The sequence below is a fragment of the Netta rufina genome (assembly GCF_964035555.1).
Source record: "Netta rufina genome assembly, chromosome: 5".
Classification (NCBI taxonomy): Eukaryota; Metazoa; Chordata; class Aves; order Anseriformes; family Anatidae; genus Netta; species Netta rufina.
The window spans coordinates 32,622,762-32,649,892 of record NC_140128.1 but is presented as its reverse complement, the minus strand read 5'-3'; the positions used below and the strand labels follow the sequence as shown (position 1 = coordinate 32,649,892).

Below are 27,131 nucleotides of genomic sequence, written 5' to 3'. Positions count from 1 at the left end.
CTATGGAATGGGATTGAACCATCAAGAAATTTGTTTTCATGAATGCTTCCCTCTTCTGTGGCAACTTGTGGCATGGAAGATTCAGATTTTAAACCATTTCAAGGTGGCTGTACAGACCTGGAGTTCACTTACAGAACAAGATATGATTTCTAATTGATTTTAATCCCATGTCTTTAAGTATTTCAGTAAGACACAAATCTTGCCCTACTTCTACACTTGCAAAGCTGTATCTCTGTTTGAGTGGGATGGGTGGGATTTGTCTTCTGCTCAGAGGACTAGAAGGAGTTTCAGGCCTTCTCCCTTCCCCATGCTACACCAAGAGCAGTGTCCTCCCAGGGCATCCCAGAGTCATTATCCTCCCCAGCCCTTTAGGAGGATGTTTCCACGGAAAAAGTGTAATAAACATGCTTGTATAAAACACTCCCTGCAGGTTTAGTAGCCTTTGAAATGCACACATTTACAGACAATTAGATCTCCCGCTAGATCAGCTAGGTGCGATACAGCCAACATCTGAATGCACAAAAGCAAGAACTATAAGAACAGGAAACCACTGCTGCTCTATTTTAAAACCAGGCACTTTTTTTTTTTTCTTTCTGGTGTTGACAAATTGCCAAAAAAGCATCTTAGTGTTGGATGCCTTTCATATCTTTCCCAAAACAAAATCTAACCAAAACTTGCTAGTTCAAATATATATATAAATAAATTAAAATGAAACAACAACAAAAACACAGACATTAACAGAAGAACCGTAACAAATTTGTTTTATTTCTTCGTTAAAATACGACAAATAATGGTTCATAAGAGTCCTTCTGAGTGTATTGCTAAGGTTACATAAATGCTATTTACTTTGGATGGTTTTGTTTCTCCCTCTTCAGTTCTTTTCTTAGCGAAATTAACTTTCAAATGCCAATCAATTTCCTTGGCTACCATAAAAATAAACTTCAGATGAAACTCAGAAATAAAGCGCCACCTCCCCCTCCCCAAACATTCACCCTGTAGAGCAAATTATGAAAAACAAGCCATTGACAAAAAGCCGAGCAGATGCTCCCTGCTTGCAGTCCTTCCTCGGCAATGTGAAATAAACCCAACAGATGCCTCTCTTAATTGAGCACATGGATTACATACACACATGCACTCTGTCCTGCTTAAAACAAAACACACACAAAAATCAAACAGGAAAATAGCCAGAGAACTCTTCCCAAAGCCCAGGCAAGCAGGAATGCTAAGACCAAAAAAGACTCAGCTCTTCCTGCTCAAAACAAGACAGGAAACCACATCTATAGACTGAAGGGAGTTGAAATCCATTAAAAACCGTGGACCTGATTATGTAGATCCCACAGGGTAAAGCAGGTACAACACATGCCTTTGTGTATCCACACAGGAGAGAGGAAAAAAAATAATGCATCAGCTTACAAGGAAATCTGTGAATATTTACTGGAGGCAGCACTGCACTATGCAGCTACCAGAATAGATCACAGATCCTACACAGGAAAAACAGGAGCTGTGCCTGCTTCCACACAGGAGGAGATGGAAAGCATATGTGTATCTACGCACGTGTGCACATCCCCAAGTCCTTGCCAAAGAAATTACAAGCAAATTAGCTGAATACATATTATGACCTGGGTTTAACCCACACCTTCAGCCAGAAGTTTCCTTGCCTGGGACTGCCGTGCGCTGCCTGCTCACCAGCCTGCCCTGAGCTGAGCGCATCTCACAGTGCATAAACTCACTAGGAGGAGCTCTGGGATCCTTCTAGGCTGCACAGGCTCACCTGAATTTCAGAAATTTCCCTCGAGGACCACTGACGATGCCGGGACTGTAAATGTACTGACAAATAATGCCACTGAACAAGCTTATCGGAGTTCTCAGACCCAGCTGTGGACTCACTTCTCTTAGCACCATTTGTCCCAGCTATGGCAAGCTGCACCAAAACCTGGCTTTCAGTTATAAAGACCACATAAATTCGTTAAAAAAAATGTGAAAAAGCGCCAATTACAAGAATGGACTCCTGACTACAAGAAATTGGTGTTTGCTCACATTAGTACTCAATACAAACTATTCCACAGCTACTCACTGGACTGAGTGATGGGGTGCTGCTCCATGCAGCACTCTGCTTGAGTTGTTCAGCTCCAGCCCTTCATCCTTTACCTCTTTAAACAGTTCACTTATTAGGGGAAACAGACACCGGGATATACCCGTAACTATAGCACCCACTGGTGCCGAGACAACACGCAGCAGCACCGCGCTGATTCAAACGCAGCACAGGGCATGGAGTTTAGTTAGTGAGTGTAGAAAAGGAATGCTTGTAGAAACTGTGCTTGCTACAGGACCTGGCTAAAATAGGATAAAATACAAAACGCGTTTTATCATGCACAGTGCTTGTCCAGCAACAGCTCTCAGCCTTGGGAGAGCTGCTGAGAGAGCCCGCATTAGCTAGAGTGCAACTGCAAACATTCAATCCAACTGATGGAACCACCTCTGTAAAAACGCATTTCAAACACTTGCATTGCTCCTCTGGCGTTTTTCATTCACTCACAGCAAAATGAGGAAGGCATAGCAAGCCACCAACAAGCTTGTACTGTAGCAGCTGAAGTGAAAGTTATGTGTCTGTGTCTGCCTTATCTCACATGCCTGATCCATGAATACATACTGATTTTATGCAATTGATAAGACACGCCCAGCACATTTTGCTCACAATCCAAATTCCAGTTGTGGAGAATTGACATAACCCAGTGGCCCTCTGCCACGCTTCACTGTTTTCATAACTTGCATTTTATGGCCTCACTGGAGAGTCAACACCAAGATTCCCCTTCTTCTCCCCAACCCCCACACTCTCTGCTTTAAATTTTGCCAGCTCAGCTCCCAGAGCTTGCAGTCAGTGACCTGATACTCTGCTAGCCAGTGACACCCACAGCAGTGAGATTTGTCCCCACGTACTCTCTTGCCTCCTGTAATCCTGCCTACTCTGCTCCCAGACCTTGTCTGGGCAACACCGTGACTCAGCTCCGTGGAACTACCCTCCCTCTATCTCCTCCCTCTGCTGGTGGTGTGCTCTTGGTCTTGTGCAGCTTTGTGGCGTATTTCTGTAGCACTGTGGTCTATCATGCTGCAGGATTGGGACAAGACTCCTTCTGATTCACATGCAAATGACTGTGCATAGAGCAATAATTTCAGGTGTTAGATCAATTGTTCCACGCACAACATCTGGTTCTAGGGACCAGCGTGTACTTTTTCTCCTTCCCTTTAAAATCCTGATGGCAAAGCATAACCAGCGCCTGGAGGCACTTTCTTCTCCATGGATAGCTCATCCTTCTCCTCTGATTTGCTGTTCAGCTCTTGGGAGACACCTCTAGGTCTTCTGTGCTTTCTACCATGCTGGTCTCCAGGGGACTGTGTCGTGACACCCTTTGTGCAGCTCTCCAAGCCACTGGACTGCACCCCTGGGCAGGAAGAAGTCATGGTAAAGTTTAAAAGTGCAGGGCAGGGAGTTGGCTGGAAAATGAGTTCTGCTCCCAGACCATCGTCCTCCTCTCCACCTGGGTCACTCAGGGCTTGTGACTTAACACATATGTATGAGAGGGGAGACCTGAGAGCTGAGGCAGGTAGAGTGGTCCACATCTGGAGATAACATACCCCTCGATGCTACGTGACCTGCGTAGCACAGGTGATCCCACACTGACTTTCTCTCTTCCATATGCTATAGAATACAAATTTAGTGATGGTCTTGCCTCTCACACATGTAGCCGGGTAGTGCAGAACCAAGGGCTAAATCCTTCTAAATTTCCTCTATGAGCATCATGTCTTTCCTCCTGCTGACTGAAATGGGGACAGTGCTCAGACTGTCTCTATCCCTGCAGCCAGCCTACTCTGCACGAGGCCCGCATCATTCCCAGGACAGTCCCAAGTTGCAAAACAGCACCTTGTTCACAGCCATGTTTTGCAAATACACAGATAAATGAGGAAAACACGCAGTTTGAGGAGAGGCTGTTGGTGATGGCATCTTTTAACTGTGTTTTATGACTTATTTGTTGAGCTATTGCTGGCTTTACAACGGTTTTGTTGATTACATTTTTAACTAACTGTCTAGGTCACAGAGGCACCATTCTTGTTTTCATAAATTAAATTAAACCAACTTGTATTTAACATCCAAACAGATCTGTTGAGAGTTAGGTTTATAGCTGGAGAGGCCCACACCAGCCAGAACAGGACCTGACCATTCCTGGCGTCATGCAGGAGCTCTGACGATCCCTGTACCTGCACACGTGGCTCCCAGAATGGTTTGTGAGTAGAGTTGCTAAGGTCAAAACTATTGGTACAGAAAATGAATCATCATGCTTTTGAAATTAATTTTCTATTGACACCGTTTAATATTTGCCTTACATTTTCGGCTTGGCAAAAAACACCAAAGCATTGCCAAAGCATTTTTGTTTGTGCTCATTTGTTCTCTGGAAAACTGTCAGCGAAGAAACACAAGAGAATCTGAACAAAATGTATTTGGAGGGGAAAAAAAATAAAAAGGAATAAAAGCGTGATAACTACAAAAGAAATAGGTATGCTCTAAAACACCTCCTTCAATTCAGATGCCAGGTCCTGGTGCTAGTTTTCCATCAATAGCTTCTCCTACTCCCACATCTCCTCATATCACAGCAGCTCTTTTCTTCCTGCAGACCTGCTCCCTAGTGATAAAATCCCTTCAGTGATTTTCACTGTATGTAATGTAATGGTATTTAATTTTTGTCACAAGTTGCTTTAGAGGAGGTTTTAAAACTCTCCGAAACATTATATGCAATTACACTGCAGGACACAGTTTCTGGAGATGTTCACTTACATCCCAGAAAGAGGTAGATATTCCCTTGTACTTTTAATTACATAAAGATCCTTTTACACTGAAGATCCTTTTACACTGAGACAGTTAACATGGGTAAGGAGTCCTTACATCAGATATACATTTTTTCATATGCAATTGTTCCACAGCCTGGCATCTTCAGCTGATGCGGATTCATTTGGAGCAGGATTTGCTTCACCTCATGGCAGCCATCCAAACGTGAAGCTTCTAGTTCAAGTGCAGGGTTTCTCTAGGGTTCATGCAGAAAGGCAGATGCTTCAAGCGTTCCTCTCTGGAGGATAAAATAAGGGAGAGCAAATTGCTTTCTGGAGGGTGACTCTTGGAAAGGCCAGTACCATTAACTGACACTGCGATGGACTGGGTTGTGTGGGATGCGTCCTTGCGCCTGAATTTTCATCCACACTCATCCCCGACATGTCCTTCAGAAATCTCCCTTTCAACCCCAGTCAGCCCCCGTCTCCTGACATACAAGATGGAGTTAATAATGCCAACGCGCCTCGGGAGGATGTTGTGAGGATTCATTCATATCTTTCAGATTCCTTGGGAAAAGCAGCTGCGGAAGTGCAAATTATCATTTACCGTTCCCATCTTATTGTTTAAATAGCAGCTCAGTGTAAACAGTATCTGGGAAAGCAAAACAGCCGCACTCGAGTGCGCGGGGGCAGAATCGCTCCCTCCTCCGGCACCCGCGGCGGAGGAGCGCTTTCCTTGAGTTTGGGCCCAAAGCACCCGCATTGTGCTTCCATCATCGCTTCCTGTTTGTTACCTCATGACATCATGTCCTGCTTCCTGACCGATTACAACCGTGCCAACTGTTTTTCCCAAGCCCCAACCAGCTTCCCACCCCCCACCCCCCCCGAGCCCCTCCAGTTTCTTCCCAAGCAGAAACACCACAATAAACACCGGCCTTGGCAGAGCCCCGCCATCCCCGTTAACCTCCCTGCCGCCGCAGGCCTGGCTCCTGCTCATAGCAGCATGGCCGGGGAAGCCAGGCTGTGATGGGGACGGCCACGACATGGCTGGCGATAGCCACGACATGGCTGGCAGTGGCCACAACGCCTCCATTGAGGCTGCCCCACGTGCAGCCACCACAGCGCTCACACGCTCGCCCCTCTGGAGCCTGTGCTCGAGGGCGATGGGGCTGGGGGGCGGCTGCATGGCGGCCATCACCCTCCGGGACCCCCGTTTGCAGCCCCGAGCCCCCCGGTGCCGGTGGCTGGGCCGCGGTGCCGGGCAGGGCAGGGGGCGGCAGGGGGCGCCCCGGCAGCGCGGCGGGACGGGACCGGGGACGGAGGGAGCGGGGACCGGGAGGGAGAGAGGGCCCGAGGGCTCTCCTGCAGCCACAGCTCGCTGCAGCAGCAGCAACCCACCACGGCTCGATCAGACAATCCTCTATGCAGCACAGCGCCTGCACCAGCCCGTACATATTACCAGCTTACAGTGCTATCTCACCACCTTTAAAATACGAACACTGAATAGCTATTGCAGATATATACGCCAGAGGCACATGCCCAGGTCAGCCAGTACAAATGCAATTTCATCCGCCACTACGAAATGGCCAGCCAGGTAGGTCAGGAGCCAGCCCCACTACATGTGGGGCAGATCTTGCCACCTTCCTTAGGTCAAACAACCCTAATGCAGGGAAAGGATGAAGAAGAGACCTATTCAGGAGGCTCCATAGCAAGCAACATGCCGCAGAAGAGCATGAGAAAGTCTGAATCCCGTGTTTGCAGAGGGCTCCGAAGCACCTGGCAGGAAAGTGCTATCTAAAGGTCCCTGAGTAGGACAGGTTTTGTGTCCAGCCCCATGACTCACTTCACAGGCCAGCTGGACGTTCCACCACTGTCGCTGCATATTCAGTTCTTGTGGTTTGCAATGATTTCTTTATAAGGGCCTTTCACCTAAGTGCCTCATAAGTATACAATCATGTGGTATTTGCTGCCAATAATTGTTAGCTTTAAGGCGCAGTTTACAAAAAATGCATTAAAGAAGGCAGGCTACATACTGCTAAGCCGAGGTGGTGGTTTGAAAGGCCAAGGTGAAGGGTGAGCTACCTACTGAACAGGGGATGTGTCAGTAGAGGATTTAGCCTGGGAAGATTAGAGAGACGCTGTTGGGGAAGAAATGCTATAGGATGGCAAAGCAAGTGGGAGACCAAGGGATATTGCTTCTGCTCCTGCGACTTCACTTCTGCATGGTACAAAAGTATCTGACTGCTGCTTGGTTATCCATCCGCAGAAAGCCAGTGAGCCTGTCGCTGCCAAAGCTCAGCCTGCACGTGGGATTGCTCAGAACAGCTCAGTGGTCAAGGTGCTGCCGCAAGCTTGAGGAGATGAAGCTTAGCAGAGTGCCAGTGCACTGCATCTGGCTGGCACTTTATTTCCTCACATCTCACCTACAGTAGGAAAAAAGAAAACAAAAAACACAACAACAAAAACCTACTCTGTGCCTTCACCTTTTGCCTGTCTTGTCTAAATGGACTGTAAACTATTTGAGGAAGGAACTGTCCTTTGCTGTGGCTTTCACAATCCTCAGGTGCTTCTGAGCCACAACACACCGCACAGGAAAGACCCTGGACATCCTGAACTCCAGAATGAAGACAGAGTGGCTGTAACTGTTCTACCACAATAATAACAATAATGGAAAAAAAAAAAAAAAAGGAATAAAAAAAAGGAATAAAAAAGCTGATTTCCCAAGCTGACACTAAATGAACATGGTACATGCATGCTTTTAATTAGCTGTTTTCTTACTAAAACATCTGGAAATAAGTCTGTGTTGCTATCAGTGATCCCAGAGCAATACAAAGCTTTATGGCTACCCCATTTGTGCATTGTTGTTGGAAATCTGAGCGGGCAATGGTAGCAGGGTATGTTCTGATTATTAACTTTATTGTGGACTGTCCCACCGCATGCTACTGTGGGGCATGTTGCTGAGAACAGGCTGGAAAGGAACAGATCATACCATGCAAATCCAAACTGGCAGCATGTGGGAGTGGGTGAGAGCTCCAGTGCTGAAGGAGCTTTTCATCATGCACCAGTTACCACATGCAGATTTTATCTCTGGATAGCCAAGTAGCTTCATCTGTGCTGGAGGGCAAGGGGAGCAGTGGGAAAGAACAGAAAGTATTTGCAGCAGATCCATAAGCCTCACACATGCACATAGAGTCTTGCAGCCCCTCAAGCACCAGAAAAACAGCATCTCTGGCCTACCCTGTAGAGCTGGTAGAAGCCTACAGAGCGGTCACAGCCTGTGGCTACAGCACTGAGGCTGTGGAGGCTTAGGGTGGGTGGCAGAGATGATTGCCTCTTATGAGAGGCACTTTAATTGAGCAGAGCTGTGGGGTCTCTTGGAACTGAAAATGTAGTCCTCTGCCATGGTGCAATCCGATTAATGGGGAATGGAGCAAATGGGGAATGCACAAAGTCAAATGCCCTGTGCTGCATGGCCACAGGCACGCACTGTTAGTATGAGCAAGTTTTGTGGCCACAAGGATAGCTTACTAATAGTTTGAGTATATAGGTGCATCATTGCAAGGCCATGGGTTGAAGATAGCTGCCCAAAGTGCCTTTAAAAAAAAAAAAAAAAAAGAGCTTTGCTTAGCTGTGGGACTGCAACAGCAAGGTCACAAGTGACTCAGTAAATAATAAGTCTGTACCGCAATGGGGAACGCACTGAGGCATTACAAAGTGCTGCCTGCAAGGACAGGTGCCAGGTCATTCTCCAGAAAGGCAAAGGCATTCAAGGCACCACTGTGCAACCACACAGGACACCACAGGATAAGGTACTCCCCACCCAAGATCTGCAGAGGTCAGCCATTTCCCAGAAGAATGGGGGATGTCATCCTTTATATTTTGCTAACCAAGATACAAAGCCAGCTTCATACTAGTGTACTTGCACTGACTCCAGCAGAGTTACATGGGTGTGAATCAGGATCACAGGAACTCGGGTGAAGCGTCTATTCCCTCTCTTCTCCCTGCTCCTTCTGTTCAGGCTCTACAGCTGCCCTCTGTGCAGAATTTACCTTCTCTCTCCTCCATTAAGTTTTGTTGCCACTACAGGTTACAGCAGGTGTTTCTACAGTGCTTTGAGACCCTCTCTCAGTGGAGGCTACCTTACCATTGAAGGCAAACACTTCTCCCTGCTCTGCCCTGCACCTTTCTGTCACTGTCACGTTGCAGGATGCACCCATGTTTCTGTAACTGACACAAGCTGAAGGCAGCGCTGAAAAGCCTCCTTTTGGCTGTTCCAAAAACAGGCTGCCAGAGCTGAGCCCTTTTCCTTAAGGAGCCTCACCACAGTGCTATACATCCTGTGGGCATTTTATTTGACTTTTTATCAACAAATACCTCATTAGCTCCATGCCTCCTCTCCACATTCCAGGCCAGCAGCTGATGGTGAAGTCTGAGAACTACAAGGGATGAACCTGCTCTTCGGACCACTGAGGAGCTCACTTTCCATCTCTTCAGACTTACCCCCTCACACTTTCTTGTGGAGAAATTCCTGCTAGCTCAGGATGATATTCCTGCCAGACTCTGAATGTCATCATATGGAGATCTGCTCCCACACAGAAGGGTACAGAAAGGATGATGTGCTAATGAGCTACCTTCTTATCCCTGCTGTCAGATCAGTGACTCTCCCTCCTCCTTTCCCCTTCCCCTGAACTACAAATGCGATTGCTTTCCAGCAGCACTGCAAAGAGCCCAGTCCATCTGCAGCCCTGGAACCCCTCCAGAGGGCAAAGTCTTGGCTTTGAGCTTCAAATTATCTTGTCTTTTCTCTAGAGAAGAAGGAAGGAAATACCAACCAGGGCACTGATGCAGCCAGACCGAGCAATTGAAATGAGGCCAGCATCCCTCTTGCCATCGGACTACCCAGGCTGTCCTCCTGCCAGCACTCAGCAGGCCAACGTGTGCCTGTTGCCACCGTGTCACTAGTGCTGCTACTCTGCTTGGCAGCACGGCTGGTGTCTGAGCCTGCGCCCCCATGCCTCTCTCGATACATCACCCACCATGGTACCTCACACCCAGCGAGCAATATGAAATCTAATCCAGGATGGATCTCAATACTTAATTTATCTCCCTTGTTCCATAAAGAACTTTACAATTTCTTCAGTCTCCCCATTAGACACCTGTGGTATGTCTACTGGGCCAGATCTAGACAAAATACACTGTTATCTTCAAAATAAGAAGAGTGATATCTCTTGAAAGGTTCATTTGAAGCTTTACTTTAGTGCATGGAGCATGAGAAAAGGGTGGTTTAGTGGAACCTGACACGTAACTCTCATGTTTCTTCCTTCTCCCAACAGTGCCATTATAAGGAGAGGTCCAAGCAGCAGCACGAATGCACCTAAGCAGCTGGTGGCCTCCCAGTCCCTCCTACCATGGCAGGGGAAGGCAGGTGCTGCAGGAGGCTCCAGCCCCTCATGCACATGGCCTGGGTGCAGACAAGCAGGGTGCTCTGATATCGCTCACACCAGCTCCCACTTAGCTTTGGGCAAGCCACTTTCCCTCCGCTGCTCTTCCCAGGTGTAAAGTGGGCTAATACTTACTCACCCACCTCTGAGAGGGATAGTTAGTCCTTACTCACCTGCCTCAATGAGTTAGGCTCAATTAGCCAGTGTAAAAAGAGTTCTGCACATTACCAGAGGATACTGATGCAATGCCCGAGCCTACTCAGGAAGGAAGCGTGCACAGGTTAGAGGCAATGGATACAGCAAGGTCAAGGCTATGGTTCCATGGTATTTGTGGTCTGTTGAAGGCATAAAATCATCTCAAGATCATTTCAAGTGTCCTGGTTATCAGCATACCTCTTTCACATCATCTCTCCACACACAGATTAGAGCTTGCTGAGAGGGCAATAGTTCTGCTTAACGCCCTCAGAAGTGAATGAGAATGAGCAGAGTGGAAAAGAACTGATAATAAATAAACTGCTTGGGAGGAGGAACAATCTGCCTGCCCAGAGCTGTTAAGAGGATCCATAGATGCAACATTTGACAATTAACAGCATCTAAGTGTTTCTGTCATACAGAGGTAACATACCAGGAGAGAGATTTATCCATAAAAATTCACAAACAACTAATAACACTCTCAAATGGTGTTGTTCCCCAGTTCCCTCACTTAAGAAATCTATGCCAGACATTTTTTTTTTTTCTTTTTCAATTTAAAGGGTCATACTCAGAGCTGAATGCTGTTTTCTGTCTTTCCATTGTTTCTCGGTTTCCCCATTTACGGCTGTTTCTTGACTAACCTGCTCACACAGTATGAAGTGATTTGGTTTTAAGTCCAGTGCACCAGGTGTCCAGCAGACACCACGGAAAAGCTGGGGGATTCAGCTTGTAACCATTTTCATCCAATTTCTTCTGGGAAAAGGCACGTGTAGCCCCCAGCTGGCCTTCCCCCATGGATTTCTCCCGCTTTAGGGCTCTTTACATGTTCTTTACTGGTAGTGCTCAGCAACCTGATGCAACCTTTGCTACTTATCTCACCAATACCATGACATGCCACAGTGACCTCTCTGCTCAGGGACTGGGTCCTCTCGCCTCACGGTGCATTCCAGCATGAGCAATATGCAAAGCATGCTAGCTATTACACAGCCACACCGTGACACCTTTCTTCCATAATGGCCAGCACAGCACCTTTTAACTCATTTTAATTGTTCTCATAATCACCCTCTGCCACATGCATTCTAAAGAACAGCCAAAAATAGCTCAAAGAAAACAGGCAAATTCTGATACAGGAAAGTGGCTGAAGCTTGATGGGGATTATTTCTCAGGCTGGAGGTTTCACAGAGGTTGCTATAGAGCCTGTTTTTGACTCTCCTTTGGTGCAGAATTCATCATCATGCAAGAATTAGAAGAGCTCACACCTGCTGATGTTTGAAAGAAGATGCATGGCAGAATTAAATTTACATTCAGCATACAGCAAGTCACCCTGACTTGAAGGGAGGAAGAGCAACTATTCTTGGCTTAGATTTTCTCCTATTTATACTGCTTGACTGCAAGAAACACAGCCCTTAGGCTTTGCATTAGGTGAAAAGAGCCCTCCTCAGCTACATCCATCCCCATTGCAGGCCAATCCATCACACTGCAGTGAAATCTCAATCCTTGCACTTAACCTGCCTATGCAGTTATCCATCCACAATTTACTCATTCACAAGCAAAAGCTGTCTGCTCACCCATGGAAATCCAGCAGCTAAGAAATCCAAGGGCTCTGCTGTGCTGCTTTGCATAATATGGCAATGCAAACTTGGAAAGCCTGTTTAATGAGAGCTAAAGGGAAAGAAGAATACTGGGAAGTTGATGTGCACTCAAGCTGCTGTGCCAGCAGATATTAGCTTAACCTGTTGCATAGCAGTTTGTGTACCCTGCTCATTTAAGCTAAAATGTGTACTACACAGTTCTGCCAGCAGGTCTGGAGGGGCAGTGAAAGAAGCAGACCATGTGTGGGAAGCTTCCCCACCAGCTGGATCTAGCAGAGAATCCCACAGCATCAGTACGAGGAGATCTCATAGCATAGGCTCCGATTTCAGCACAGGAGGTAATGAAGTGGGGGACAGGCGAGGAACAGGTGGCCAATAATTCAACTAGAGATGAGTTATTAAACAGTTCCTGGACAACAGCCTGATTCCCTCAGCCTTCTCCAGGATTGAAGAGAAGACACGGGCAGATTTCTAGGGATCCTTCATACCTCTGACTCCGAAGGCATCTGTTATGCACAAACTCACACTCAAATTAAAGGAATTACTAACTGCTTAATCTTAAGCACATGATTAAATCCAGCATCAAGGTATTTAAATGCATTTTTAACTCAACAGTCTTCACACAGGATCCTCTGCTAATTTTGATCCAGTCCTGCTTTGCAAAGATCCTTATTTCTTGTGCAAACAGAACGTGGTCTGATCATAACATTACACACAGAGATGTCAGCTGACAACTGGGCAGCACCGTGACTGACTGTACTTTGCTGTTTGAAGCAGTGGAATTTAGAATAAAGCTACAGATGTTGGCATTTGCCTCCAGTACCAGACTTTAGGAATAAGCTTCAACCAACCAACATCACAGAGAGCAGGATACAACTGGCTTCTCCCCCCACATCCACCTCTGCTTTAAGCCCCTCTCCCCCAAACAGTGCCCATGGGCTCCAGCTCACATTGCAAGCTTGCTGGGGTCTTAGCAGGTTGCAGCCAAGCACTATAGGAGTGGATTCTGTGAGATTAGAGGGTGAGTTAAAAGGAAGAAAAACAAAAATATTATCCTGAAGAGTTATTAGCCTCTTAAAGGGTGATAAGGCAACAGCCCTCTTGTTTTAGCTGGCACAGATCTTCTGAAGTGGCAGTTCTACTGGAGACAAGACTAAAATATATGGGAAAGCTCCCAGTATAGTGCAGCACGACATGTGTGTATCCCACAAAAGAAGGGGCTCTGCACCTCCCAGCCCTGCAGAGAGCAGGTGCACGTTCATCAGAAGCTGGAACACGCACAGTTGTACAGCAATTTTGTTATAATGGGCTGGGGACTGTGGGGTTAGAGCTTATTTATTTTCTTACAGGTGAGGTGGAGTCAAAGGATTGGTTTCTACCTGATACACACACACAAGAGGACAGAGAGTCTTTCCTCGATACTGCAGCCTGTACCAGGGTGGATTTCACACATCTTCGAAGGCCTAAAGTACACATGTTAGCAGTGAGTTGTGAAATCTTATACCGATGCCACCATCGTGGGAACGTTTCAGGGCTTTTCCATGAAATAAGAGGAAGAAAATACCTATCAAAAAAAGCTGACTGTCAGCTGTTGTCCTGGCACCAGTCTAGTTATTCCCACCTCACAAAAATCTGGCTGTGCTCTCCCTAGCCTGATGTAACCTCGGGCTATGTGTAGCACCAGCATTAGTAAACAGCTGGTGACGAGGCCTCTGCGTGAGTGCAGCATTCCAGTTTAATCATTACATCATGTACCAATCACTTGGGTTATGACTTCGATATTCCACTGACACACCAGTCACCAGCCTCTAGCATTCGTGCGACCAGGGCATACGCAGCTCTAGGGGAAGACTCCCCGCAGCCCGTACTGTACAGCTCACTGCCAGAGCTCATGCTGGCCAGTAGCAGGGAGGGTGCCCTGGTAAAACCTCGATACAGATTGCCCCCAAACTATGCCACACTTCATTTGGCACTGTCACAGCCAGCTGGGTGTCTCTGGCAGATGAGTGCTACGGGTGAGGTACAAGGATGCAGGTGGAGTGCAGGTCGGATTAATTTAAGTTGATTATTTGTAAAAAAGTAAGTAAGCCACTTCAATCTCACTTCTCCCTCTTCTCCACCTCTCCCCAAGAAGTCTCAGGATTTTTCAGGGCCACAACGGCCCCAGATAACTATAGCTTTACACTATCCTTTACTCCAGCCAAAGCAACTGCACTTCCATTCTGAGCTGGTGGCTTTTTCACTGCCACCATGCACAAATATAAACAACTAGACAGCATATTTGTCATTGGAAAGTTTTCACAGCACCTCAAGCTATCAAAGAGCTGCTGAGAGGTGATACTGGGGGAGGCGGGGGGAGCTGGAGTCACAAGGAAAACTTTGGCCTTGGTATAGATACATGGAGTTATTGGATTCAGCATGGCTAAGTTTAGCTTGTGCTCTTAGGTCAGTTCCTATTTAGCTTGTGCTCTTAGGTCAGTTCCTAAAAGCTCAGCATGTAGCAGGGGCTGAGATGTAACAAAGCTAGAAACAGGAGAAGAGTTAAAATCCACAACGGAATGATGTCACAGCGGAGCTGGGGAAGGTTGGTGCCAGGTCAGGATCGATAGCAGAACCAGAGCAGACGGGGGAAAAACAATCTCATAGGGCATACAGATAGGTCAGAGTCAGCCAAGAGAGAAACATCAGGACATGGTCAGCGAGTGCAGGAACAAGTTCAGGTGCCGCTGCAGCTACACACACAGAGGAGTTACCCAAGCAGACACAAGAACAGGGCAACAGGAATCATCTTGTTCTGCCAACACCGGGTGCTAGTTTAGGACACGCAAATTATAACACAGGCTCTCGATGACAGCTCTCGATGGAGCAGGGCTTTCTCTGCTGATGCCAACAGGTCATGGACAGCTGAGGAACTTTAAAGCGTAGCTCAAATGCCTTCGCAAGTGATCTTAACCAGACAAGAGCTCGGGCGCTGCCAGCCTGCATCGTTTTGCAGTCCATCTTACAGCTACTGTGTGGCCCTGCACCCGTCCCTCGAGTCACCGTGTCCCCTGCACAGAAGTGGATGCAATGCCACGTGAGTCACTTTCCTGTTGCCTCCCAGTTAAGACCAAGGACCACAGCACTGTGCTGTTACCACTGCCCACACGCGGTGAGGAAGCACACCTGGAACATCTCTGCACCTTGCAAAATCTCCTCTTACTGTGCATTTGATCTAAAGGCTGGCGGCAGCCTTTTCACCTCATGTTTGCGCTGGAAGCAGGGAAGCTGCAGGCAATTCGTGGACTGGCTGCACAGTGCCCCAAGAGCCCAGCTTGTTCAGGCACTCAACCACAGCAGAGCAACACAGCCAGAATTTCGTGCAAAATGCACCTGCGCCTCATCACATCCAGGGAAGAAAAGCAAAGGATGCAGCCTCTGGGCAGTGACTTCTTGCCTCTGCCTGGTGCCTCCAGGTGCGGTCTTGATGACACAAAGCTAGGGCAGAAATGCTGATGAGCACGGTAAGCCCAGCTGCTGCATCCACGCAGTCGGAGGCTGCCCTTCCCACAGACAGCAGCATGAGTCACGGGCAGCAAGGTGCAGCAGCCCAGCGGCTCCCGGTCTTTGTACGTGCCTGGAGTCATGTTCCCCAAATCACACCCCCTCGCACAGTGCAGCCACAAGGAATTCACCCCACTTTACACTACTGCTCTGACTCACCCCGGGGATCTTCAGGGCCAGTACAGCAGCAGCCTGGACCAGGCAGCCAGTGCCTAAAGCCTGGGTGCTGATGTTCTTCCTTCCTATCTGCCTCCTGTTACCAGCACAGCCTGAGACTTGACACAACACACCCCACCCAGCCTTGTCTCCATCGTCATGCAGGACAGCACAACTGTTCTGCCACATGGCTCAGATTTTGCATATGGGATAGAAAGGAAATTTGAAAAAAATAAATAATAAAAAGCAGTAAAACACACGTATGTCTGTTTTTGTTTTACAAGCCAAACAACCAGAGTCACTGCCAGTCTGGTGACAGACCACCAAAATCATTACTTCTCTTAAAAAGAGGCTGTTCCATTTCACCAGAAAAATTCAGTTCCACATGATGGAAGTGATAACACCAAGCTTTCAAATGCTGCTACAAAAACTCAAAGGCTGCAAAGCGTGGAAGGCACCAGGACCACCCGTGGAGGGGTCACAGCCACCGCACACAGCAGCTCTGGCCAGGCAGGTGCTTTTCTCTTCTGATCTTGCGCATGGTCAAGCATAGGAACACAGTGCCCATTACCAGCAAGACACAAAGTCCAACAGCCACTGAGTCCTGTTGAGTACTCTCAGCTGCCCAGCCCTGCAAGTTCTTGCTGTCCCCACACACAAGAAGGTGGCAGGCATAAGGCTCCACAGAGCAGCTTGACCAGCACCCAGGCAGGAGCATATGTGACTGTGGAGAGATGCTCAAGAGGGGACCTCTGGCCCATAGCAAGGAAAGGACGTGCTGACAGGCTGCTGGGCAACACGTTACTCATGCCTTTGTGTTCCCGACTGAATGAGTGTTTCCTCAGAACCTGTGCACATGCAAGTCCTCCCTGCCTGCTGTCCTGGCACTCGGCTTTGTCTTCTGGGGCCTCACACAGAGACAGCCTGATCTGACACACAGATGCTCTCTCTGAATTAAAGAGCTGGCAGAACTTGCTTATCATATTTGCCAGGGCACCACAAGGCAGACAGGCATCGCTTAGCAGGTGTGCAAGTCATTTCTTGGCTTATTAAGTGTTTTTTTCCATAACATTTTGTTCTAAATAAATATCATTGTGCTATAAGGTGGTGATCATTAGTGTGTTCTGCTCCTCATCTTGAGTAATTAGTAAAGGACAGATCTTCAGGTCTGCTGAGCTAATCATGGCAAGGCTTAGCAAGGGAAATGGCATACCTAGGTTATCAAACTACAGGGAGAAGAAAGCAGGCTTTTATTTTGAGACGGCCGAGAACTAACTAACCAGCTTAAGTGGACATGATTTCAAAAATCACAAAATGAGTAGAGTTACTCTTAAGCCAGAATCTCTCCTATTAGTACCAGAAAACCAAACACATTGGCTCACATACAACACATCTACAGCTATTTTTAAGTATCAAAGCAGTTCTCAATACCAGAGGTACTACAGTACCTCAGTACCAATACTACAGTACCTTAGTACCAGAGGTACTGCAATATAAATACACAGATTTTCAGCTGCTTGCTAGAGAAACTCTCTCCAGGAATCAAAGTTCTCCTCAGGCAGAGACATAGTCTTAACAAACATTTTTTTTTTTTTTTTTTTCTTTCCCAGCATAGCCATGTTTAAAGCAAAGTCTGCCAATATTTGTCACTAGCAAAAGGATCTGCTTGGTATGATCTACCTCTCAGGGTGATTTCTTAGATGACAGCAACCAGACTTTTTAGCAATTTCAGGAAAAAATAAATCACATTTTCTTATATAACAGCATGAAACATTTTGTTTTCCTCTGCATTAGGCATCACATTTGGTAGCTCCTTCACTCACAGCAACACTTAAACATTCAAAACAGTGAAATGCAATGTGAGATATACATAACAAAAACTGTAACAGAGGAAGAACCCAATGAAGAAGGAGCTTCCTATCAACATAGCTGCTCACCCTTTTTTCTCCACACAGATCCCACACGGCGAGTGGCCGATTAATTGCTTTGAGTGGAAGGCCAACATACACATCTTCCTGCCCTAGGGCAACCAAGAACCTAAACATAACCACCACTAGCCTCCTTTTTGCCTTGTTAAGGATTTGGATGAGTTGAGCAGTAGCTGGAGCCCCTTTCTTTCTCAGATGAAGACTATTAGTAACAGCTGCAGGTGCAAAGCCCTGCCCTTGGCCACAGCAAGGAGCAGCAGTGCTGCTGGGGAGCTGGCCACTCGCCCTGCAGTAGTGCACACTGGGCTCTCCCAGCTGGCTGGCAGAGGGAGGAGGTGGTTCCTGTTTGTGCTGCGTGGTCCTATTCCAAACTTCACCCCTATGAAGCTTCTTGTGCTGTCATTACATTTGGGAACCTGCTGTTCCCCATCTTCAGAAAGCAATCCAGCTGGTTCTGGTCCTTTCTTAAAGTTTGGTTGCAGACCTTGTTGTAGCTCACTTCTTTGCTGACAAGTAGGATGTGAATTTCAGCCCGCTCCCCACCCCTCCCTTCTAAACTCCAGACAATACTCTAACACCATCTGGTTTGGGGTTTCTCAAGCAGGTGAGGTGGTGCTTCAGGGTCTGCATATGTTCTGCAGCTCTTGCTTTGCTATTAGTACATCAGTCGGATGCTTCCTGACGCTAAGTTTGGGCCTGCTGGAGGATTTGTGGTCATCCTCTTGCTAGCAGTGTCTAGGCTTTAGCAGAAAGGAATCTATAACATCTAGGCCTCAAATAAACAATGCAAACAGTGTTTATTATGGACACCCTGTGATGATGTGGGCAAGAACAGCTGCAAGCAAGTCAGGTCAAAACTTCATCACTGTAAACTAATGAAGCTTTTCTGACACCACAAATCTCCAAAAATTCTGGAGCTTGGTTCCAACTGACTGAAGCTGTACTCGGGCTATTTCCTGTCATGACGGAAACTTTCTGTTCTTCAAATGCATTGTCTTTCATTTTCTATGTTGCGTTTCATTTTTCATGTCTCAAATATGGGCACTACTTTCTGTTTTCCAGTCATGTGGTGCCTGCCCCATTTTGATATATTTACATTCCTTACTTATGAACTCTTGCTGCGTCTGTTCTTTCACCTCCCTTGACACGAGCACAGGAGCTCTTAGATCTGCGCTTTTGTTTCAGATATGGATTATTATTTATTTTTTTTTAACAGTCATAACAATCACCATCCTGTTTGTTATTGGTTTGCATCTAAGCCATCTTGATGCTTATATCACTGCTTGGAGTCTCAGTTCTTTCTTGATCCATTTTTTTATTTGACTAGAAGGCTTCTTACTGAGTTTTTAATCTAAAAAATTCTCTAAGCTCCTGCAACAATCCTCCACACTGTCTCCTCAGTCTCTGCGTACTATGTCTGCCTTTAACCAAGATAAAATCCAGTCTGAAACTGAAGTTCTGATTCCTTATGGAGAAATTCTTTATGGACCAGCGCTGGGGAACCTCAGCAATCAGTCAGCAATAAGGAATGTGACAGAGGCAGGATGACCAGAGCCACCGAGGCCAGCCCCTGCCAGCAGGGTCAAAACTGCCCACAAGCTCAAAGTGGAGCTGGGTTCTAACCAACTGAAGCTATACTCAGGCTATTTCATGCGATGCTCCTGAACTGGAAACTTTATGTTCTTCAAATGCATTGGATGGAAAGGTACAGGAGGTAATAGGTACAATTGATAGACATCGCATGAGCTCTGTTGCAGTTAAACCCAGATAAAGTGGTTCCTTTGCTGTTGCTGGTTCAAAAGTGGAAGTAAGGGTGCAATATAAAAAATTTGCTGCTCCAAAGGTTAGGATGTTCTTGTCAACATCCAGACTATGCTACTCATGTCCATCTAATGCTCATGTACTTCTGTGCCAATTCAGTTTGAACAACAGCTCCCTTCTTTCTCTTCCTCCGTCAGTCACCAGGATAAACCCCATGATGTAAAACAGTCCCATTCCCATTTACACACACTCAAAGTGAGAATGAAAGGGCAAGTTGGCAAAAACCATACTGCAGAAGATCACTTCTGTCTATAAGACCAAAAAGCCAAAATGATGATACAGGGTTTTCTTCAGAGGACTTCTCAGTAAACTACCAGGCCACTGGGAACTGATAGCACATGAAAATGCTCTTTGGATCAATGGATTACTTTTTTCTTTTTTCCCCACATGTAACTAGTCCAAATACTAATCAAGTCTGTCACGACTTAAAACCCATTTCTACCAGTAATCTTTAGGATATGAATCGGGCACACTGCAAAAACAACCATTACAACTGATAATGGTCAGAACTGAATCAGCCACAGTGGTGAAGTGGACCAGCAGCAGCAGCCGAAGTTCTGTCCGTCAGAAGAATCCTCCAGACTGCTAAACTTTTCTTACTGTTGATATGCAAACCATCTAAACATGGAGATTTGTTTCACTGCCTTGTTTATCACCTGTACAGGTCCTTTGTATACAATTTCTTCATTGTCCTGTATACAGAGACTTCTATTTTTTAGCCTGGTGTCTCTTTATTACTGTATCTCTCAGAGTTTAGGGTTGTTCTCTTTAAAGTACTGGTAAGTCCTTTGCCATTTGTTCTTTTTGCTCAGGACTGCATTTACCCCCAAGAGTAAAAGCAGTTAGCAATGAAAGTGCATTCCCTTCAGATGCAGCAAACATCCAAACACGCCACTGCCTACTCTTCCATGCATCGTTCCTGATCCCCAAGCTCTTGTCTGGAAGCTCTGACAACGCCACTTCTGTATTTGCATGTGTTTGAAATAAGGACATCTGTGTATTGATATGTGATATGTTCCTATCTGAAGGCCTGTAAATGCTGTAAGAATTGGATTCAACAAAGAAATAATGGTGATGCACATCAATATGGCAATGTGCATATCAGAGGAATGGTATTGATTTACATCACTTGAAAATGTTTGTGGCATTGTTTGAACTTCACCTCCAACCACAATAGCTGTAATATTTACTGAAGCCTCAGGGAAGAGAGACATACTTGTTTTTTAGAATCTCATCTGCTCATTGGAGAGAGAGGAAAGTGGTGCCAGGCTGATGGAGGAAGATGTGGTATTTGAAAACAAAGCAGGAGTCCTCCTGTCCCCAGTCAGTACTTTCTGAATAGAACAACTTTTGGGAAAACCCAGTGCGTGTCCTCAGCATATTGAATCAAATAACAGCCCGAAATGCAAGATGAAGCTAATGATGGTTTCAATCCACTGCTATGTGTCATGCCAGCCCTGTTGTTGGTTACTCCGGCTCTGTGGTGATTCATTGTTATCCTGAAAAACAGGCAGCTCTGGCACTCTGTTAGTCACCTGGCACTAACATGGAGAATTGCTCTGGGGAAGCATAGTACACACTGCTGAAGAGAAACTAGGCCTTGCTTTTCCTGCAACCTAGGAAAAACAGTTTCAGGATGCAACAAGTAAAGCTACAGCTGGCTTTTCCTCCTTCCTAAAGGTTACCAAGCCAAAATAATAACAATTGCTTAACGGCAGGGAGAATTTTACATTTTTTTTTTTTTGATAATTAACAGACTACGACCATTATCTTCCATTCATTTTTCCCTTTGTCACTTTTAAACTGAAGTCTGTTCCTTTTTTTCCCATCTCCTTTTGTTTCTCTCCTGAACCTACATCTTCTTCCTTAACAGTTAACTCCATTGCTGCGCCACGTCCTCCCTCATACCTATTTGAGCATTCCTGTGGTTTAGTTTGGCAGGCTGTTCTCCGTGCCTTACGAATGCAAGCTCCAACACTAACAGAAACTAAATCTTCTCCTTAGCATCCACCTGCTCTCCTTAGCTCCTACATGTATGTGCTTTACTCACATAGCCACATCTCCACCATCTGCAAGATACCTCTTCTTCTCAGCCCCAGCAAAGATGAAAGCTTGAAACCAATAAAATTCTTAAAGTCTTGCTGCATATGCCACAATTTCAAAAACAGTCTTTCCTCAGGCGGTGCTCCTAATGATAGAGCAATATCCCAAAGTCTTTACACAAGAAAATCAGGGACTTGACTTCAAAAGGAGTTTCTGACCTCATACCTAATTGATCTGGGTGTAGCAGCACTGAAGGGAGCAGAAACCTGTAGCGTTCAACTGGCGTGGGTTCTGAATCAGGTCCCTAAGGGTTTTAGCTTTAGGCATTGGCTCTAGACTGCAGATGTGGGCTGGCTATGCAGCAGAGTCTTTTAGAAATACCATTAAGAATGCACTGCAATGAAAAGGAGCTATTTTTCTCCCTTAGTCAGCAAGCATGCAGTCACTTCCCAGTAGTGTATTTTTTATTTCTTTATGCAATTTTCCTTAGCTGTACTAACAGATCAGATATTTGTTGCTTCACTTGGAAGACTGGTGTATACTCTGGCTCATTTTTCAGATGGATAAAATTCAAATCCTTGGGAAAGTTGAAGAGGCAAGATTTTTTTTTTTTTTTACTGGCATCACTAAGAACAGAACCTAGCAAGAGCTTCTTCACCTTATCTTTTAGGCTCTGATTTGTCTGTCGCTGTTTGTGCTTTTGCCTGATAAAGGTAATGCAGCTACAGCCAAATGTTTCAATACTTTTATTAACTACGTACTCGGTGTTTTGCTCAAATTGCCTTGATGTTAGCAAGAAAAATTTTCCATAACTAAATATGAAAAATATACACTTGGTGCAATGGGACACAGAGGACTAACTGAATCCTCAGATGAAACTGGTTTAATTTGATTGAAAAAACACAAATATGTAACTGTGTGGGTATGCAGTGTGGAGGGCTGGCAGGACTCGGAGTTGCCCCCATACCTGTGAGCCTGAGTAAGGTGTGGAAGGTGACCGAGCAAAGCACAAATGGAGAGAGTGGGAGAGGAAAATTAAGGAGCTTTAGGCTCTGTTAAGATTGACCTTGTGAGGGGTCATCCAAGGTAAGTCAGAGAGCTCATCGTGCAGGGCAGGGGAGAAGGGCATGCGACATACGGCATGGGAGGCCAGACGTGGCAGCCACGCAGTCGATGGCACCCACAGTGAACGTGGCAGGCACAGGGAGCACCCACCGCAGTCCGTGTGTTCCACCCTGTTATGTGGAACGGGAAGGTGGGTAATGGTTGGAGGGGATCCAACAGGAAACTAAAGAAAAGACTGCATCTAATCGTTCCATGCACGCTATTTACAAAGGACAAACACAGCAGTGAGAAATACTTGTATATTGCCTCCACCCCCAAAACGAACAACTCTGCGATTTGTGCCCACCTCCTGAGCCACCAGGACCTGTCCGAGGCCGGTTTGCAGCTGGGTGTCCGGGACACGACCCGAACAGGGCAGAGAGCCCCGGGCCCATCCCCACAACACACAGCACCTACCCCAAGCCCCCGCTCCAGCCTGGCTGCAGCACCAGGGGAAACGCACTCGGTTTGCCATGTTCTGCACCACCTCCTTGAATTTATGTGGATTTTATCGCGCCGATGCCCACCCGTGCACCTGACCCTCGGCTCCCTCGATGCCAGGAGCTGCTGCTTCACCCGTTTAGCGCCGGCCCCATGGCGGAGCCGTGCCCCCCTCACAGGCAGCTAACGGCCGCCGCCGCTCCCCGCCTGACGCAACCCGCGCCCCGCTTTGCCCCATGCGCGGCGAAACACCCCGCCCGCCTTGCATCACCCGCGGGGCAGCCCGGCCGGGATGAGCCGAGCCGAGCCGAGCCGGGCTGGCCCCGGCCGCCAACCGGGGCCGTGCGGGGCGGGGCGGGGCGGGCTCGGCTCCCTCCGGCCTTTAAAGCCCGGCGGCGGCGTGTGCCGCCTCAGCAGCGCCCGGCGCCGCCATGAAGCGAGACCCGCAGCGCCCTCAGGAGTGCCCCGGCCGGCCCCAGGGGCAGCCCGAGCCCCCCTCTCCTCCTCCTCCTCCTCCTCCTTCATCCTCCTCCTCCCCGGAGCCGCCGCTGTGGATCTTCGGGTACGGCTCGCTGGTGTGGAGGCCGGGCTTCGAGTTCACGTCGCGCAAGGTGGGCTTCATCCGCGGCTACAGCCGGCGCTTCTGGCAGGGGGACACCTTCCACCGCGGCAGCGAGAAGGCGGTGAGGCAGGGGGCGGCCCCCGGGGGGCGGCTGTGGGGCGGGGGGGCTCGGCCGGGCTCGGCTGCTGACGGCTCTCCCTCTGCTCTGTCCCGCAGCCCGGCCGGGTGGTGACGCTGATGGAGGATGGCGGGGTGAGTACGGTGCTGGATGGGGGCTGCCGGGTGGGCTCGGCCACCACGTCCCTCCCCTTGGTGCCCTGGGTTCATGGGGACCCCTGGGTGAGGTGGGTTGGGGGCTGCTGGATGTGCCCCCTTCCATCACCGCCCCAAACTGACCTCCCTGCTCTGTCTTCGCTGCAGGCGTGCACGTGGGGTGTCGCCTACGAGGTGTGCGGGGAGCAGATCGCTGCGTCGCTGCAGTACCTCAACATGCGAGAGGCCGTCCTGGGGGGCTATGACACCAAGCTGGTCAAGTTCCACCCGCAGGACAAGGATGCAGAGGAACCCATCCAGGCTCTGGTTTACATTGCCACCCCCCAGAACCCCTCCTACCTCGGCCCAGCGTCTGAAGAAGACATTGCAGCGCAAATCATGGCCTCAAGCGGTTGTGCTGGCCACAACATAGAGTACTTGCTGAGACTGGCAGACTTCATGCGCTACTTCTGTCCTCAAGCAGAGGATAAACATCTCTTCTCCATCGAAGAGGCTCTCATTTCTATCCTCCCCTGCATGTGCCACACAGAGGAGACCCTAGAAGAAACTTCAGGTGTCCCTCAGAAGACCAAGAGCTGAAATGAAAGCATCTTGCAGGGCTTCAGTGAAAGGGATGTAAGGGGAAAAAAAAACAGTAGGGACAGTCTTAACTCTGAAAAATATACTAGACTGAGTGAATGAAGGGAAAGCTAGCAAGTGGGTGGGGAGGGAGGAAGTGGAGGGGCTGTAAAACGTGTTTGCTGTAGGACTTGCAATTAGGACCTGTTACACTCCTTACTTGTAGCACCAAGACAGTCATCACGGCTTTCCAGGTGGGAAGCAGGGGTCTTGGTTGGAACTTTGCTCTAAGACTTGCTTTTGGGGGTCAAACCTGAAGCATTCATCTTCTTAAGAGGGGAAAGAGGCTCATTGACTTTGCACTTTTTTTTTTTTTAACTTTGAAGACTAGTTGAGCAGGACTTGACTGGGTTTTAGCAGTATATATGCAATTCTACCTCAGGCAAAAAGCTGTTTGTGTCGTGGTGACTTGGGCAGGTTCTGCCAAATTTCCCCCTTTCCCCCCCCACCCCTCCCCCATGCCAACTCCAGTGCAATATTAAGTGAACCTTGCCTTAAGTGGCCTCTGTAGGCTCTTGTGAATCCTACTTCCTTATGTTGTAAAGGATCACACTAATGCATTTATTTTTCTAAACTGTTGTGTTGTATTTATTTATACTGCATATCCCCCCCTTAGGAGATATGTCTGAACTGCCTGCTTATGTGCCACTGTGTGTGTAGCCCACATTCAACCTTGCAATTGTGCCTTTGAGTTTTAGATCAGTTTTCTGAGGAGCTATGCCTGCTTTAATGACAGAAGCTGTTTTCCAAGCTTCACTGACCTTGTGCTGCTACAACCTTTACTGACTTCATAAGAAATAGTCCTGTCTGTGTAGGAACTCTGTACTATCTGGAGGAAAGCTGCCTGGATGCAGCAGCACTTTAACTAGCCCTGTATTAGATAAGCCTCTTCTGCTTCAGGGTAACACAGGTTTCTGGTGAAGCATTTGAGGGTTCTAGTTCCACACCTAGGACTGAGTCTGTCAGGTGCATTTTTACTTGACTGCAAAGGACCGTCACCGAGCATACTTGCAAGTTTGGGAGTTCCTGAAATGCCTGCTCTATCGCGTGAAGCATAGGTACTGCTGCAAGCTCAGGCTTCTCAGCTTTAAACATACTCACAGCTTTAAAATCCATAGTATTTTGAAAGAAAGCTGCTGCTGCTACTACAACTAGCAAGAGAGCTGTTGAGAGCTGACCTCTGGGATGTTTGACTCCTCCCAAATACCATGTTTTTTTAATAAAAATAGGGAATGTTTATATTACTGTGGCTTATATGTATAAACTGATGCTGTGCCCAGTAATAAACTGACAAAATAAATGACTTTTTTGTACTTTTTTCAATTAGTGACTTCAAAATGATACTGATTTTTAATGTGTTTGGCTTTTTTGTTTTGTCTTTGTTTTTTAAACTTTGCTGGTAATGCTGCTGTAGCCCCCCCCCTTTTTTTTTTGGTCTTATTTCTGAGCAGCTTCCCTCAGCTGGACCTACTGGAAGATGTACATTTGAATCTTTCCCTTTAAGAAAAGTGGGTTCAGTCATTTTCTCAGCTTCCAGCTCTTGTTGACTCTGGAGTACTAGTGCTGACAACAAACAAGCCAGCCCTCCTGACTGTACAGAGCAGGCACGGAAATGTAATGCTCCCTTGGCAGGACTAGGGCCTTTTGCCTGAGTTGAACTTACCCTTGCTGTTTCCAAGAAGTAATAGTGCAATGACAAGAATCTGCCACCCCCAGCTGGCTCTGCTGACTGCAGTGGAGGAGAGGTGTTTTTTTTTTTTTCCTTGTTTTGTGCACAGTTGCTGCATACAGGGGTGATGGGCAGCTGCCCTTCTGCCTGATTTCTCGTGACCAGCTGCTCCAGCACACAGATTACAGTATATACCTGTACTGTCCATCTCAAGATAGGATGGAGGGAGTGAAAACTAATTGAAACAACTTAATTTACCACTAATTAAAGGCAGGTGCATGTTTCAGAGGGGTAATAGTCTAGAGAAAACTACACTTTCCCTGTTCCATGGAGGCTCTCACTTCAACTGAGCAGCTGCATCTCCCCTCCTGGGGTGCAGCTGCAGAAGAGCGGAGTCAGCCTTCAGCTGAACGTAGGCAGCAGAAAGCCTACTCTCACCTCTGCTTCTGCCAGCAGTGCCCTTGTTATGTGCCCTTGCTGCTTTGAGCAACATCCTCTGTTTGGGACCATAAGACAGCTTTGCAATAACTCACAATGCCTTTCTGGAGATGCTTACATGTACAGCTGGAGATGTCCTGTGAGAGAAAGTGGTACTGCAGCCACTGGCTATTTTTATTTTTAAGTCACTGCTTTGGGGAGAAATCCCCCTGTTCTCACTCCCAGCTGCAATCTTCCTGGCTCTTAATTGCTTTGGTCCTCACCAGGATGGTCTGAAAGCTCATTGCTTCCCTGGCTTTTCAGCCTCTCTGGTTTGCTAGTATCTGCCAGCTGGAAAATTAAAGTGTTAAAGGAATTAACTTAATTAGCAGGGAAACACTCCCATATTAGTACAAGATTGAGGTTAGATATCAAAATATCTCCACCTAAAACAAACAAACAAAAAAAAAAACAAAACAAAAAAACATCTTCACCCCTTTCAAATTTTCAGAT

At 47.2% G+C, this 27,131-nt stretch overlaps 1 protein-coding gene across 1 annotated transcript; it reads left to right on the top strand.

Annotated features, from left to right (window-relative positions):
- Nucleotides 1-23,504: 23,504 nt before the first annotated feature.
- CHAC1 (ChaC glutathione specific gamma-glutamylcyclotransferase 1) lies at nt 23,505-25,798 on the top strand. Its single transcript, XM_084288449.1, has 3 exons — nt 23,505-23,762; nt 23,858-23,893; nt 24,062-25,798. Exons 1-3 carry the CDS (start codon nt 23,511-23,513, stop codon nt 24,491-24,493), a joined length of 720 nt encoding a protein of 239 aa, XP_084144575.1. The 5' UTR covers nt 23,505-23,510; the 3' UTR covers nt 24,494-25,798.
- The last annotated feature ends 1,333 nt before the right edge of the window (nt 25,799-27,131 follow it).